This window comes from Mus musculus, chromosome 2 (assembly GCF_000001635.26).
Source record: "Mus musculus strain C57BL/6J chromosome 2, GRCm38.p6 C57BL/6J".
Taxonomy (NCBI): domain Eukaryota; kingdom Metazoa; phylum Chordata; class Mammalia; order Rodentia; family Muridae; genus Mus; species Mus musculus.
The window spans coordinates 23,218,410-23,235,948 of record NC_000068.7 but is presented as its reverse complement, the minus strand read 5'-3'; the positions used below and the strand labels follow the sequence as shown (position 1 = coordinate 23,235,948).

General features: G+C 41.0%; 1 protein-coding gene and 1 pseudogene across 5 annotated transcripts in view; both read right to left on the bottom strand.

Moving 5' to 3' along the window:
- Potegl (POTE ankyrin domain family, member G like) overlaps window positions 1–17,539 on the bottom strand; it is a 62,382-nt gene that overhangs the window by 31,181 nt on the left and 13,662 nt on the right. For all 5 annotated transcript variants that reach the window (XR_003953719.1, XM_017319257.2, XM_011239180.3 and 2 more), the window contains exons 4-6: window positions 8,961–9,067; window positions 5,703–5,840; window positions 2,059–2,096 (exon numbers count right to left, since the gene is read on the bottom strand). Coding sequence is in view for 4 of the 5 variants with exons in the window: in XM_017319257.2 (XP_017174746.1) it covers window positions 2,059–2,096; window positions 5,703–5,840; window positions 8,961–9,067 (283 nt within the window). In the remaining variant the exon portion in view is untranslated. The remainder of the gene's footprint in view (window positions 1–2,058; window positions 2,097–5,702; window positions 5,841–8,960; window positions 9,068–17,539) is intronic.
- On the bottom strand, window positions 17–804 carry Gm13422 (annotated as a pseudogene).

The following is a 17,539-nucleotide window of genomic DNA, read 5'->3' as shown; positions in this document are numbered from 1 at the left end:
AATCCCCTTTCCTTTCTTTTTTCTTTTCTTAAACATTTTATTCGTGTAATAGAGGGATTTCTTTATCGTTTGCCTTCTTCTCAATCATTAGGAGTTGAGGAGTACTGAATCCATTACTACTCTGATGACACAGGTAAGAATCCAGCTTCACATTTCCAAGTACCAAGAGTTCCCTCTAATGCCACGATCCAGCCAGCCTTCCTGTACCTCTACTGAACACAGCAGTGCCCATTGGTATCTCTGAAGCGTAATCGCTTCTTAGGTCGGTACTTCTCCAAGTAAAGCAGCTGTTTGGAATTGAATGCTCCTCTTCTTTTTTGTCTTATGAATTGAACAGCATCTTCGTACTTCATTCCGCATTCAATCAATGCAAGTGCGACTAGCACAGGAGCCCTTCCCAATCCTGAAACACAATGCACTGCAACACAAGAGCCTAGCTCTTCACGAAATTTGATTTTTAACAGGTTTAGCCAATCATCTACTATCTGATTAGAGGGTGGAGCTCCATCATCAAACGGCCAATCTAGAACGTGGATTCCTTCTTTTTCAACTGGAGCTTTATCATATGTAGCATCACAAACTCGAACCAAAGTTGTTACTCCGTACTTCTTAAGTTCCTATGTGAACTTGTTGAGAGTCGCATTGGTGGGGTTGTGAGTTATCAGAAAACTCATGTTCTCATAAGAGATCTCCACAGGGGCTGGACGGTTCATTATGGCAAATAAAAAGTGTGAGCGTGCGTGTGTGAGTGTGGTGGGAAAAAAATGGGGGGAGGAGGAAATCAATAAATCTTGAAATGTTTCGCAGCAGAAAACATTAAAACATTAAAACGACCACTAAAATGCCTTTTATTGATCACTACTTTCTCTATTCAACTTGCTTGTTCCTTAGGAAGCTTCTCTCTTCAGCACAGGCAGAAGTATTAAGAATCCACTTGAATCCAAATTCAACTTGAGCCTCAATGTCTGCAGATGGATACCTTCAGCTTCCAAAATAAATCCAACTACACACAAAATTTAAGCAGCCTTTACACTACATTTAGGCACTAGTGAGACAAGTTAAAAGTGTAGGTTCTTCTCCACTTTTGTTTACTTGATGCTTAATTTTACTGGAGTCATTGAAAGAATATGCTTGCAATTTAAAAAAAAAGCCTACTACTTCTGAGGCCAGTCTCGGTGTCCAGAGTCGTCAAGGCAATGTTAATTATAGCACGTATAACCCCAAACTCACTTGTCAGCGCTGGGAAAGGCTGTGCTGAGCCTGGCAGAAGTCTGCCCTCACGCTCAGAATCGCCATAAATGTACAACGTAAATTCCAACGAAAAACGCTGGCGAGCTGGGGACTGGACATTGAAGGCCGGCGGAGGCGGAGGCGCCTCTCTCCTCAGTCACCTCGGAGGCGGCGCTGGCCGCGGCGACGACTCCCGACCCCACCCCACCCCCACCCCCCTACCCCCCCCCACCCCACCCCACCCGCCTGGGCGCGCGACACCCGGCCCGGCCCAGCGGCGGCAGCGGCGCGTGTCCTCGAGTCCGTCTTGCTGCTGCTGCTGCTGCTGCTGCTGCTGCTGCTGCTGCTGCTGCTGCTGCTGCTGCTGCTGCCGCGACCTCCGCTGTGCCCCCCCGCACCCCCCCCCCGCACCCGCTGCCGCCGCTGCCCCTGCTACTGCCGCTGCCTGCTGGCGTCGCCTCGCGCCATGCCGGCCGCTGCTGCCACTCCAGCCGCTCAATATATTCTTATAAACAATTAAAACCCATTTTATAACAGGCCCATTTTGTTACAATGTGATGGTTAATATAACATATACTAATTTTGAGATTCTTTTTTATATATATAAAAGGACATATAATATTTTAAGTGCCAAAATTAGTCCACTTTTCTCCTCAAACAATGCCATTTCAGGTTGAAAATTTCATATAATTAATTTCTTCATAACTCCAAACTCTAAACTAGTAAGAAAAAAATAAAGGCAACTTACAGATGGTTTTGCAAACTTTTAGAGTTAGAACTTCCCTATTCTGACGTTACTTCTGGAATACAATTACCAAGAGATCTTACCTCGATTTCTCTTTCTTAACTCCAAAAGCATTGTCCTCCTGTCATATACAAAAGAGTGGCATATGTAATCATTACTTTAAAATTGATATGAAAACCTGAAACACACTAAGTATTTCAGGCAGTATCAGAGTGCGTTGGTATTGTTTTCATAACTGTGAATTTGAGCATATTTTTAATAAGCTTTTACTTAAATAAAGAAATTTACAAAGAAATGGTGACGAATAAAGGCAGCACATGTTGTATTAATTACTTTTCTGTTATTGTAATAAAATACGACATCCAAGGCAACTGATAGAAAGAAAGGTTGATTATGGCTTATAGATACAAAGAAATGAGTGTCCATTGTGGTGGGAACAGATGCAGAGACTCACAGCCAGACATTATGTAGAGATAGTCTAAATGAGGGGTCTCTATCAAATCCCTCCTCTCAGAGTTCAGAGAATACCATGGAAGAAATCGTGAAGTGGATGGAAGAACAAGGTCCTCTCAATCAACTAAGCAAGGCACATAGGAGCTCACAGAGACTAAACAGCAAGCCCAGGGCCTACATGGTCTGCACCAGGTCCTCTTTGCATATATTATAGCTATTAGCTTAGAATTTCTATGGGACTCCTGACTGAGGAGAAAGAGTGGGTCTCTGACTATTGTGCCTCTTCTTGGTAAACTATTCCTCTCTATTTTCAATATAAGAAAAACATATATACCAAAACAAGAACCTAAATCTAACACCCACCTGACCCCAAAGAAGAGTCCTTCATAGCAGAGAAGCACAGAAGCAAGTAGCAGGCCTGGGGCAGAAGAGCAGAAGGCTGAGAGCCCATGTCTTCAAATATAGATATTGAAGAGACAAGGTGAACTGGAATTCTGGTGAGGGTTTTAATCTCAAAGCCTGATCCAGCGACATACTTCCTCCAGCAAGGCTGCACCACTTTAGGCTCCCTAAACTATGCCACCAACTGGGGACCAGTGTTCAAATGTCTAAGACTGAAGGAGACATTTCTCATTCAAACCACTACAATCGCCAACAGATTTTGAAGGTGTAGCCTTTTTATACATGACAAGACATTATGGGACTTACATTTGCCAAAAACAGGTAATTTGTTCAATGGCTTATGAGAAAAAATTTGAAAATATACTGAAATCTTGAAGGACAGATTTATGTAGCTTGGAAAGTTTTTATCAATTAGTGACTAAGAATTGAAACTGGAGAAATAGAATAGATTTTTATGGGTGGACGCAGGGCAGATGGGAATGGGAACAGAAAGGATCAGGCACGGTGTGGGGTGGGAGAAATGGAGAGAATACGGAAACAACTGGAATTGGGGTGGGGGAGGGGCATTTGGGGATGATGTAGAAACCTAGTGCAGTGGAAAGGCCCTGGAATCCACAGCAGTAACCTTAGTGAAGTCTTCTAGTAATAGAGAATGTAGAGCCTGAACTGCCATCTTCTATAACCAGACAAGATGCTCAGCAGTGAGACTAGGACATCAACCCAGCCATAAAACCTTTGACCTACAATCTGTCCTGCCTGCAAAATGTGCTGGGACAATGGTGGGACAAAACTTGTGGGAGTGACCAAACAATGACTGCTCCAACTAGAAACTCATGCCTGACACTGCCTAGATGGCCAGGAACCCGAGTCAGAATAGCCTAGGATAAAGCCAAACATGACTGGTGTGGTGGTCTGAATAAAAATGTTCCCCCATAGGTCCAATAGAGTGTGGCAGTATTAGGAAGTGTGGCCTTGTTGGAGTAAGTGTGACTTTGTTGGGAGTGTGTCACTACGGGGTGGACCTTGATGTTTCAGAAGCTCAAACCAGGTCTAGTGGTTCACAGTCTTCCTTCCTGCTACCTGCCAATCTGGACGTAGAACTCTCAACTACAACTTTAGACTCTATCTGCAAGCATGCCACCATGCTTCTTGCCATGATGATAATGGACTAAACCTCTGAACTGTAGGCCAGCCCCAGTTAAATGTTTGTTCTTTATAAGAGTTGCTGTGGTCCTGGTGTCTCTTCACAGCAATAAAACCCTAAGACAATTGGCAATAATAATAATAATAATAATAATAATAATAATAATAATAATGATAAAAATTTAAAAATAAAATAAAATTATTCCTAATGATGTCATGCTATTCTTATAGATCCATGCCTAGCCTAACTGTTGTCAGAAGGTCATCATCCAGCAACTAATGGGGACAGATGCAGAGACCCACAGCCAAACTCTAGATAGAGACAGAGGAGCCCTGCGGAAGACAGAGAGAAAGGACTGTAGGAGTCAAAGGGGTCAAGGACACCATGAGAAGATGGCCCATAGAATCAACTAAGCAGGGCTCATAGGGGCTCACAGAGACTAAAGCAAGTGTCACAGACTCTGTATTGGTCTTCACTAGGTCCTCGGCATATATGCTATGGTTGTGTAGCTAGATGTTCTTGTGTGACTCCCAACAATAAACGTGTGGGTGTTTTTGGCTCTTTTGCCTCTACTTTGGGGCCCTTTCCTCCTATTGGGTTGCCTCCTCCAGCCTTGATATGAGAGCTTATGCCCAGTTAGGCCATGTTTGGTGATCATCCTGGGAGACCTGCTCTTTTATTTAAGGGAAATGGAGGAAGAGTAGATCTGTAGGAGAAGGGAGGAGGGGGATGGACTGGGAAGGGGGGAGGGAGGGGAAACTGCAGTTGAAATGTAATGTATAAGAGAATTTTAAAAGGTTAAAAAAAATCAGAATTGGATCCTTCCCTGACTAGAATGATTTAGAATCACCCACACTTGGAAATGGGGCTATTCAAACTATAAAGGGTTTCAGAATAAAATCAAGTGTCAAAGAAGAGCAGACGCTTTGATTTCTTCTTGCTATTGGACTATTGGACACTAGCTGATATTTTGGAGTGGTCACAACACATATTTAATGGCAGAATAGCCATAATCCTCTTAGGTAACAATTCATGAAGGTCTAGGGTATGATGACTGCAAATAGAGGTTTTGAACAAATGGAAAAAGAACACATTTAGAATAATATCCATATGAAATGAAGAAACTGTTCTAATGATTATGTGAACATTACCACAAAAGCTTAGGAATCTGAATCAATAAAGGATGACCACTAAGCAGCAGCTATCCTTACAATACTATAGGAGTTATTTTCATAGCAAAGCTATAACAACAGAATCAACAAGGAAAAAAGACATGATTGGAATTTCTTTCTCTTCTATGACTTGTTTTTTTATTTGTTTGTTTGTTTTTTTGTTTTTTGTTTTTTGTTTTTTCGAGACAGGGTTTCTCTGTATAGTCCTGGCTGTCCTGGAACTCACTTTGTAAACCAGGCTGGCCTCAAACTCAGAAATCCACCTGCCTCTGCCTCCCAAGTGCTGGGATTAAAGGTGTGCGCCACCACTCCTGGCCTCTCTTCTATGACTTGTGAAGGAGGGTTGACTCCCTTGTACTTTCCAAACTAGTTGGTTTCATAGAATTTCAAGTAGCAGCAATAGAATACAGCTTTTGTGGATTCTCTGCTAAAATGGACATTATAAGACTAAAGTAAACAATTAAATGAAAATATGACACTGTGTCTGATGCACAAGGGTTATGTTTGGAATGCAACGGATTATTTGAAATAATGAATGTTAATTAGAATTACTTACACATCACGATCACCTTCAATAGCATAACGTAAAGCAGTCCATCCAAATAAATCTTTCAAATTTATGTCGACACCTTGTTGAAGAATAAGGTTGACCATAACTGGTGAGTCACACCTTACAGCATACATGAGAGAATTTCTAAAAATAAAAATAACTTTACTTACAAACCTTAATGGTTATTTAAATTTAAAAAGTATTGAATGCACTTTGACAGATAGCTTGTTCAACTGTATAGAATTACTAAAAGACATAACTATTTTGTGAAATTCAGTATTCGACACTATAAGTTATCTTCAAAGCTAAAAGATATAACACTCTAGTAGACTCCGTTCCCACTACTCTATTACATAGGAAGATTCTCAAGTCAGTATTCTTTGATAGACAACTACGGTACTAAGGAAAACTTATTTGAAGTACATTAAGATTTAGAAGAATTTATGAAGTTCTTAGGCAAATGGATGAATCTGGAGGATATCATCCTGAGTGAGGTAACCCAGTCACAAAAGAACACACATGATAGGCACTCACTGCTAAGTGGATATTAGCCCAGAAACTTAGAATACCAAAGAATCAGTTGGCAAAACACATGAAACTCATGAAGAAGGAAAACCAAAGTGTGGATACTTCATTCCTTCTTAGAATGGGGAACAAAATACCCATGAACGGAGTTACAGAGGCAAAGTTCCTAGCTTAGATAGAAGGAAGGAAGAACCATCCAGAGACTGCCCCACCCAGGGATCCATCCTGTATACAACCACCAAACCCAGACACTATTGCATATACCAGAAAGATTTTGCTTACAGGGCCCTGATATAGCATTCTCTTGTGAGGCTATGCCAGTGCCTGGCAAATACAGAAGTGGATGCTCACAGTCAGCTATTGGATAGAACACAGGGCCCCTAATGAAGGAGCTAGAGAAGGTACCCAAGGAGCTAAAGGGATCTGCAACCCTATAGAAGGAACAATAATATGAACTACCCAATACCCCCCAGAGATGTGTCTCTAGTTGTATATGTAGCAGAGGATGGCCTAATCGGCCATCAATGGGAGGAGAGGCCCTTGGTCTTGTGAATATCATATGCCCTAGTACAGGGGAATGCCAGGGCCAGGAAGCGCGAGTGGGTGGGTTGGGGAGCAAGGCAGGGGGAGGGTATAGGGGACTTTCGAGATAACATTTGAAATGTAAATGAAGAAAATGTCTAATAAAAAAAATATTTGGGAGATTTCTCTATTCCTTCCATGGCTTAATGTGATGTCTTGCAATTTATACTCATATCAAATAAGTGATATTATTTTGTGATTAATATAATAATAGTAACAATATAAAATTATATTGATAATAGTGGCAAAGATAGTTACAATGAGAGACCAGATCTTTTGGGTTCAGACTCCATCTGAGAACCTCACCTAAGGTTGAACTTGAGTTAACAAATAAATTGGCACCTAGAACCAGTTTCCAGGTTACTCCCCAACTAATATACACCTCCAGGTTACAGGCCTTCTCCTGGCATTTCACTTTCTAACAACCACAAATCAGGAGAAAAGCAGAAGTTAAGTTTGTGGTTTGGTTTCCAGCACCAGCCAACTATGTTAAAGGCCAAATGGCCCCCCAATCAAATGTGTGATAGGTTAGAAATCCCCTTGCTTGTTTGCTTGCCTCTATAAATGCTTACGTGAAATTAGGCTATGGGCTCCACCTTCCCATCCTCCTGTGTAAAGGTTGGCCGGGAGCCCAAGCTCAGCTTATAACAAAGAGACCCTAATGCAATTGCATCAGAATCAGCTCCTTGGTGGTGTTGGGATTGGGGGGGGGGGGTGGGGGGGGGCGTTAATGAATGATTCCTGGCACAACAATAATACTTTCAGTTAATGATGTTGATTACCACATGATGGACACTGAGGTAAAACATGTTATTTTTTTTTTCAAACAGGGGTTCAATACATGTTTCAGGCTGTTGATCAAGCTAACCTCAAATCCAGAGATACCCATGCCTCTGTTTCCTGAGTGAGAAGATTAAAAGTATGCACAGCCCCAGCCAGATGCCTTATGAATAGTCTTACAATAACTCTTCATGTGTGTTATTACATTTTTAATATATTAAAGATGTGTTTTCCCTGGCTTAGCCATACAGCACTGAGAAGTGATACTAGCCAAGACAGGTAGCTTGTTATCAGTATGGCAGCAGAAGATGTCATCATCCATGTGGTGCTGGTTTGAGACATAAAGAATGCAAAAGTTATAGGATTGTTGAGATTTACAGCAAGGTTTTAGAAGAAAAATAAATAAATCTATGAGGCCAGGCAATGAGTAGCAGACGAGGATTTCCTGCATAGATTTCCTAATTGAGTTTTATGTTGAGTTGTGAATGGGAGTCTTACAGTGGAGACCTTGGAGTGTTGGGGGCTTAGGTACACAGGACTTCTTGGGAGGAGTTCTCCCACATTCTCCCAATCACGGGGATAACATGGGATGCTTTCCTTGCTAAGATGGAGAATACATTCTGAGGTCTTGAGCCAAAATAAATCTTCTCTCCATTAATCTGCCTATGTCATGTATGCCTATATGAAAGGTAACTAACATACAATGATTTTTTTACTCTTATACTCAATATAAAACTTTCTAAAGTGTGTTAAAATAAGATTAATACATTTTAGCTAATACAAGACTATATGTACTAGTATCAGAGTAAAAAATAAATAAGTCAATTTTAATAAGAAGAGAATGAACCTTATATATAACTCTAAATTACTGAAATTTCAATCTGGGAGTGGCCCGGGATTTTAATCCCAGTCCTTGGTAGGCAAAGGCAGGCAGATCTCTGAGTACAGAGCGAGTTCTAGGACAGCCAGAGCTACACAGAGAAACCTTGTCTCAAAAAAAAAGAAAAAGGCCGGGCGTGGTGGCGCACACCTTTAATCCCAGCACTTGGGAGGCAGAGACAGGTGAATTTTTGAGTTCAAGGCCAGCCTGGTCTACAGAGTGAGTTCCAGGACAGCCAGGGCTATACAGAGAAACCCTGTCTCAAAAAACAAAAAACAAAAAAAAAAACAAAAAAAAACAAAAAAAAAAAGAAAAGAGAAAAAAGAAAAAGAAGAGAAGAGAAGAGAAGGGAAGAGAAAAGTAATTCTACCTAATAGATAATAGATATTACTTTTGAGTATATTTCTGCAAGTTAATCTTAGTGTTCCTATTGGTGTAATATTTTTATGTGCATGGCTGTGCCCATTGAAATGTTTTTAGGAATCAAGTGGCTCTACCTTCTCTGTGAGTCAACTGCATGCACGCTTGCTTCCATCCTTACTAAGAATTGTGCCATCTTCAGTCTGTTCTCCCTGAGAGCAAGCAAGAGTGGTGTGAGGTTGTCCTGTAAAATAACAAAATAAACTTAACGTTTTGCAAAGACCCAATAGGTATAAATGTTGGCATTTAGTCTAGGCTCCACCCCACAGTTACCTGGCAACAGCCAGTTGTGCCTGACTCACTATAAAAGGGGCTGCTTGCCCCCCTCTCTCTCTTGCCCTTGCTCCCTTACCTTCTTACCTCTTTCTCCCCACTCCCACCCCCCCTCCACAATCTCATGGCTGGCCTCTACCTCCCTCCCCCTCCCCCTCCCCATCTCCCTCCCCCTTCCCCTCCCTCTCTCTCTCTGCCTTTCTTTCAACTCCCCCCTCCAATGCCCTGAGTAAACTCTATTCTATACTATATATACCATGTAGCTGGTCCCTAAGGAGCAAGGGATGTATGGGCCCGCAGAGACACCCCCTTCCTTCACACCTGACTACATATCAATCAAACATTCTCCTTCATTCCTTATATTTTTTATAAAACACAACATTTGGTGCCAAAACTCAGATTTAGAAGTGTCCTGATGCCACATTCTGTGCTGCCACATGGAGAGACATTGCTTGCTAGCCCAAATTTCAGAGAACTGGTAAATTCCCTTCCTCCTCTGGTCAACATAAATGTCCTCTGTTCCCAGGGGAGAGTTCTTGAGTTCAGAGCCATCCCTGTGCTTCCATTGAGGACAGACAGAGACATTTACTCTTTATGACTGTTTTTTTCACTGACCCTCACTCATTCTAGGAACTCTAACCCTTGGGTGATCCACCCCCTCTCAAAAGCAGTTTTCATGATCCCTCCCCTCAGGCTCTTGCATCGGTACAAAAACCCCTAAGCTTAAATGAGTCCAAGACTCTCTACAAGCCCTAGTGTCCACATGACAACCCAGTACATCTAACCTGGCTACACATTTGAATTTTATTAAATTTCATTCTCAAGAGGCTGGTAGGAACATTTTAAATAACTTTCACAGCCAACAGGTTGGTTTTCACCATCTTCTCCCTACTTACTGGGGCATTTCTAGGTCTAATTCACAGTACCCAGCAAGCAATATCTCTAAATGGTTATTTAACGGACACTTTTAAAACAACTCTCCCACTAGTGCTCTGTAGAGTTCCCCCTCCCCCATATACTCTCTTGCCCTGCCAACTCACTTACCCTGCTCCTGGCTAGCCACTGGAAAAAGCAGGTCTCAGCCCACCCCTTAGGCCCTGCCTGGAACACTATTTGCTGAGGCACTGCCCTGCTTTCCTGCAGCTATCTGCCTCTGCCTCTTTGCTCTCTTTTGTGCATGCATACCCACTCCCTCTCCCCCCCCCCCCCGCCCGAGACTTCTCCCCCAAACTGCTGCCACTGCCCCTGCCCTGCCGGCCTACATTTCATGGCATGAGCACAGGAGAAGCACACATACATCCCTGTGCCATCTCTGCAGGACAGCAAGGACTGCAGATGCGGGGAGAGGGAAGGGAAAGAAGCAGGCCTGCACACCATCCATCTGGCCTGTTGTGGCTCCTCATGGCCTGCAGGCTTCAGGCTGTGTGCACTTGAGTGCGCTTGTCTCCTGCTCTGTGAACCAGCCCAGGATGGAAACGGAACATTCTCAGGGGATCAGTGCTGCTTGCCCATAGTTCACAGCCCAGATTCAGGGCTGCCTGGCACTCCCACACCCCCAGGCTATTACCACAGCTTACATCCCCACCAGCTCGCTCTGTGGCACAGGCCTGACATGTCCAGACACACTCACTTTCTGTCCTAACACCATGGTCTCACACCACTTTCTAGTTTCTTTCTCTTCTGGTCCACATCAACTCTAAGCCAAGTGTACACTAAACAAAACTCTGCCATTTGTCTCTGCGAAGGCAACCTGTCAAAGTTACTTACAAGATAAGGTTTTCATTCAATCCTGCCTTGATAAATAATGATTTTTAAACAATATAAAGTTAAAGATCACTGCCTTTTATAAATATAGGTTTGTTTTTTGCTACTGCAATTAAGTTATAGGGTGCTCTATTGTCTAACTCAGATTATACTTAATAGATATTGCTCTCAGTCTTGTCAGAAATCTGCTAAGTTCAATAATATTTAGTCTTATGACAGACAGACTCCCAAAGCCTCACTCCCTAAGTTCTCCAAGTAGATACGGACACAGCAACAAGAATCTACCTAGATTGTGGTATAATAAACATTGAGAAACACTGCCATTGCCGTGCCCACTGCCAGGGCTTGGTCTACACTGTGGATAAACAGGATTCCCTGAGAGCCAAATGTCTCATATTGCCTAAGTCAAGGTGGGTCATTTCTCATTTCACACATATCTATCCCAAAGACAAAGCTTTTTGTTTTCTGGGCTTGAAAGCCAGACTGACTCTACCCAAATTGCCATAGAGACCACAGGGACCCGGGAACTGTTTAGGTAGTGGACAATAGATGAAACTCTCATTTTTAATTAATACATGACTCCTAGATTATAATTTATTCTTCCCCAGATTTCTGACTACAATGACAGCTAAGGTAACTGACAGCTAACTTGACAGCTAGAAAACAAACCTAGCTCCTTACCCTAAGGTAATCCACCTTTTTTGCCCATTAATAAATTAGTTCACTAGCTAAGAATACCAGATTTCTTATCAAAGACAGACATGTTTTTCTTTCTCACAGGCTTAACAACAAACAACACACAAGTTCAGATGTAAGCTTTCCACATGTAACCTGTTACTTCCTTGCCTAAATTCAGTTTTCAGCAACTAGTTCAGATGTAAGCTTTCACAAATTTAGCCTGTTACCTCCTTACCTAAACTCAGTTTCCAGCAACTAAATGCTTCATATTTCCTCTTCTTCCTATGCCACTGTCTTAACATTATTCAAGTTCATATAAGTTTGCCTAACCCTAATAAAACACTCCACTATATGATCCAATTGTATAATCACAAATTCAAGTTTTAAGTTTTCTTTGATTGTTTTTTATATTTCTCATGTTAAACTATATGATTAATTATGTTCACAATGTCAAGGTTTTGAGTTTCCTTTGTCTCTCAATTACAAACTTAAAATTGTTTCTCATTATGTATATTGTTTCCTAGACAGAAGGAACAAACCCTTCTTGTTCCTTCTGCTCCAAGAAAGGTTTTTTGTCTTTCCTAAGCTCATCTTAAAGACTGTTCATGTTGTTAACAAATTTATCTCTTTTGTAAACTTATAAGCTACAGGAAACCCACACTGAGACCTACCTCTCATGGACCAAATAGACTTCATCCAGATAAATACATCTGCTAATCAATAGCCTAAAGTTCCCACTTACTACCTATTCCAGAGGATGGGATTCCTCTCCTGTTGCTGGGATTGGGACTCCCTCAACCCACCACCAAGACCTAATAGTTTCAAATGTACAGGATACCCACTCAGATCTACCTCTCATGGACCAATAGACTCCGTCCACATAAGTATACCTACCTATTCCAGAGGGTGTGGTTTCTCTCCTGTTCCTGGGATTGAAACTCAACTCTCCTCCAACCACCAAGGGCTAAGGGTTCCAAATGTCCTTTCAAATGTCCTTTCAAATATACCCCTAAGAAAAAATTTCTCCCAAACATATGTGCTTAACTTAACTTTATTCTCTACCTATAATGTGTGTGTGTGTGTGTGTGTGTGTGTGTATGTGTGTGTGTGTGTGTGTGTGTGTGTGTGTGTGTGTGTGTGTGTGTGTGTGTGTTTCATTAACTTGTTAAGTCCAGGCACGTTTACTGCATCCAGGACAGCTCCAGAGAAGAAACCCCCAGATGCTCTCACAGACACAGATGCTTCTACTGGACCTGTTCCTTCTGATCTATCCACAGATGGTTCCACAGACCCTGGACAGTGAGGAAACACCCCACTTTCCTAACACTGGACCAACATTCCCATACCCATTTTCCTAGGTTCCCAAGAGACACTTCACCCCAAAATCAGCAGGAAGTAGCTAAAGATCATGACAACCTTATTTCTGCTCCACCATCACCTCTTTCTATATTTTTTCCTCTTTTAATTAAACCAAAACAGGAATGTTGGCCCTTAGTCTAGGCTCTGCCCCACAGTTACCTGGCAACAGCCAGGTGTGCCTGACTCACTATAAAAGGGTCTGTTTGCCCCCTCCTCTCTCTCTCTCTCTCTTGCCCTTGCTGCCTTACCCTCTTCCCTCTCTCTCCACATTCCCTTCTTTCCTCTCTCCACATGCTCACGGCTGGCCTCTACTCCTCTTATCTCCTTTCTCTCCTCTCTCTCTCTCTCTCTCTCTCTCTCTCTCTCTCTCTCTCTCTCTCTCTCTCTTTTCCCCATGCCCTGAATAAACTCTATTCTATACTATACTGTCCATGTGGCTGATCCCTCAGGGGGGAGGGATACTTCAGCATGAGCCCACAGAAGCACCCCCTTCCCCGACACCTGACTGCACATCCACCAAACATATTTCTTCTCTTCCTTAAATTTTTATTAAACACATGAAGCAGATAGAGAAAAAGTGAAGATGAGGCCTCCAGACATGAGGGATAAAGGAGAGGACATTAAAAGCTATCCTTCCTTTCTCGCCCTACTATACTTTCATGTATGCTGCCCATTCTCTGAAATTTCACCACCTGTCTACAGCTGTGACTTGAACCCCCATCCTCTCCAAAACTCACTTTGAGAGAACTTCACTTCTATAAAATTTTGCTCCCCTTATTGCATTTATCTCAGTATCTTAGGGTCATGTAATTGCTCCCAACTAAACCTCAGTGTTCTTGAGGGCAGAGACTGTATCTGTATCTCAAACACCCAATCACAAACACAGTAACAAAAGTATTCATTGCTTTATTGAATTAATGAACCATGTCTAGAGCCAAAAAACTTATTCCCATTGCAGAAGTATCATGCTAAAACAGAAAGACTTTGTGATCAGCTATTTTACTGCTCTAGTCTATGGAGTGAACCTGGGAGAGCAAGAGCTAAAAATGAGGTGACTAAAGTCTCATAGTCGCAAGGACAAACTACACATGGCAAAATCATGTTTTTCCATAGAGGAATATGAATAACAACAGCTGAAGAAAATTCAAGCCTATTTGTTACACTTGGAGACGCACAAAATACATTCCAAGAACAATTTTGTTTTGAAGAAATAGATATCACAAGACATGTTTTCTTGGAGTTTTCTCACAAGCAGTCAGAATTTTCACATGATTCCATATTGGACTGTGTTCCAACAATCAGCTATTATAATATGTGAGAACACCATGCATTTTATGCAACTTTAGTTTTTGCTTAATTTTCATTTGGCAATGCATTTTGAGCCAACAGTTAGCATTTGAACAAGTCAGCTGAAGAAAGTTTTGAAACCTTTCTACTGACTTAGACACTACATCCAGGTCTTGAGGACACCTTGCAGATGTTAAAGCAAGTTCTCAGACAGAAACTGTGCCTTCCACTAAACCTTCTGCAAGGCTGATTAACTGATTAGAAATTCAACAATTATAAAGAGATTGGAATGTCACAGTTCAGAGCCAACTTATTTTAGGCCATCTCCATCTCTCTTAATGGACATGTGTTTCCCTCCTCTGTATGTAACCTGACATATTTTGATCATTAGGTAAATTCCCATTACAAACAGTCATCTAGCCCACACCAACCAAAAAGCTAAGAGCATCGTCAGATAACATCTGAGGACTATAGCAAGATCTCCCCACTTCATTTTAACCATTCTCTTGCTGTTTCTATGAATGAATGTGAAAAATATCTTTATTTATGCTGTCTTTGTTCTATTACTATAAACATTTCATGAAACTGCTCCCACTTTGGAACATTCAGGACAGGAATTTAGGGTGACCTAAATCTGTGTTCCTGAACCATGGTTATTTATGTTTTGAGATAGAATAAATTATCTTTCATTCCCTTTAATGTAAGAATTGTACTCTTTTTAAATATATCTTTACTTAACTATTTCTTTTTATTATTGGTTATTTTAATTATTTACATTGCAAATGTTATCCCACTTCCCAGTTTTCCCTCCACAAACTCCCTATCCCATCCTCCCTTGCCCCTGCTTCTATGAGGGTGATCTGACACACACCCACCACTCCAGCCTCATCACCCTAGTATTCCCCTACACTGGGGCATTGAACCTTCACAGGGCCAAGGACCTCCCCTTTCCATTGATGCCAGATAAGGCAATCCTCTGCTACATATGTAGCTGGAGCCATGGGTCCCTCCATGTGTACTCTTTGGTTTGTGGTTTGGCCCTTGGGAGCATTGTATTCTGTTTCAACACAGGACCCAGAAATCAACCTTAGTCTACAACTCCACATGGGTCACTACAGAAACTGACTTGTAATTAGATCTAGCATCTTCAAAATGACTTTAAATGCTTCTGACTAAGTGCTCTGTGTCTTTTCTGATATTATAAGTTGAAGACTGTCTTAGCTATTAGAAAGCTTAGGACAAAATGTCTTCTCACTATTAATAATAATAGTGTGACCCAAGTATTACAATCTTTTTGAGGGGTTTATGGTCCCAATTGTAGCCTAGAGTGGCATGAACTCATGTTCCACCTGTTATAGCTTCCTAAGTGCTAAAATCACAGGTATGTGCACTTATCCTTGATTATCTAATATTCTTAATTCACATTTATTATGGCTCTATTTTAATTACTATTTGTAGCTACTTTTCATTTGGTCAAATTAAATTAAATTTCATTTAATCATAAATTAAAATCCAATGACTTCTCAATGAAATTCCAATAGAGATATAGATACATACATATATAATTTATAATATAACAAAGCTTATACTATTTAAAGAATAATGTGAAAGATAAAACAAAAATATTGTTTGTAATATACCTCTTGTCTGTCTAGTTAATATAATTAACCAAAAAAGATTGCAGATATTCCAATGGAAGTTTCATTATTTATAGTATAAACAAGGGAAACATTTGCCATGCTGGAGATGAAGGAAACATAGAGTTGTGATCATGCTCAGCAAGCACTCTGCAATGTGGAAGCCAGAAGAGGGTTGATCCTTGGTATCAGATACCCTGGAGCTGGAGTTACAAATGGTGGTAAGCTGCCTGACTAGGGTGCTGGGACGCGAACTCAGGACCTCTGGAAGAGCAGCAATGGTTCTTATCTGCCAGGCCATCTCTCAAGCCCAGGCCAAGAAAAATTTCAACATGCCAACTTAATATAATGTTTAAAACTCAGAAACTTATATCACAATATACCATAAGTAAAGGGTTGTAAATTCACATACTAACACAGAATAACTGCATGACACAAAGAAATACTCAAATGGATTCCTTGTAGACTGGAGCAAACTAAGGTCTCAGATAATGGATGTGTTCTCTGCTTAGGCTCAAATCAGTCAGATGAAATCATAAAGACTAGATTTGATTCTCTAAGAGACCTCAAAGTCTAGGTATCTGCAGAATTATAAAGTTAAATTGTGGACTGTTTATACCCTTATTGATGGTGTGTTTACCAATGGATGATTGTTTAAAAACCACTTATGTGAAATATTTTCTGTTTGCAATAATCGGGTGTCAAATTTAATTTAAAATAGAAATTGCCTAGTCTTGACATTTTCTGGCACATGATTTATACTTTGTACATATTCATTTCTCCCAGTGAATAATTTTTTGCACAGGACAGCTAAAGCTAAATTACAGAAAGGATTCCTATCACCATTATTACTCTTAGGCTTTCAGTATTTACAACTGCAGGTCCTGAACTAACAGCCCTTCCCAGTGCCAGGCTCCTTCATCTAGAAAGTGAGTTCATATCACAGTGGATATTGGTAACCACACTTGCTGCTCCCTATCCCCTTCCACACTTGGGAATCAGAAAGCCCTGGTGCTGGACCTGACCTATCCCTGAATCCCTGTGCCCTCCACCTAGTCAAGCAGTTTCCTCTCTTCCGTGGCATTAATGCTAAGAAATCTCTCCTGAACTCTTGCTGTGCTGAGTGTCAACTTGACACAAACTATAGTCATCTCAGAGGAGCAAATCTCAGCTGAGAAAATGCCTTCTTAAGATGAGGCTGTGAAGCTGAAAGAAGCACCACTTTGTTTCTAATAACATTATTTAATTTTATGCAAAGTGTTTACATAGCAATGTCCCTTTATTTTTGTGTCTTCCCTTGTACTCTTTTTTCTGCTTGTCTTACCTAATTCTATGTATTAGCTTTTCTTTTATCTTATTTTATTTTACTATTATCTCTTAGAAATCTGTTTGCTTTCTAATGACAGACAGAAATGAGTTAGATCCATATGGAATGATATGTGGAGAGAGACTGAGAAAAGAGAGGGTGTGGAAACTTTAATCCGTATGTGTTACGTGAGAAAAACATATTCTCAATACAAGAAAAAAATAGGCACTGTTTCAAGCAAAAAAAAAAAAAAAAGTCTTTAGGAAATGAGCTATAATGTTTCCTATCTTCACTAAGTAACCATGAATGCATTTGTGGAAATGAATGAATTTATTGTATTTTGGGGCTGAAT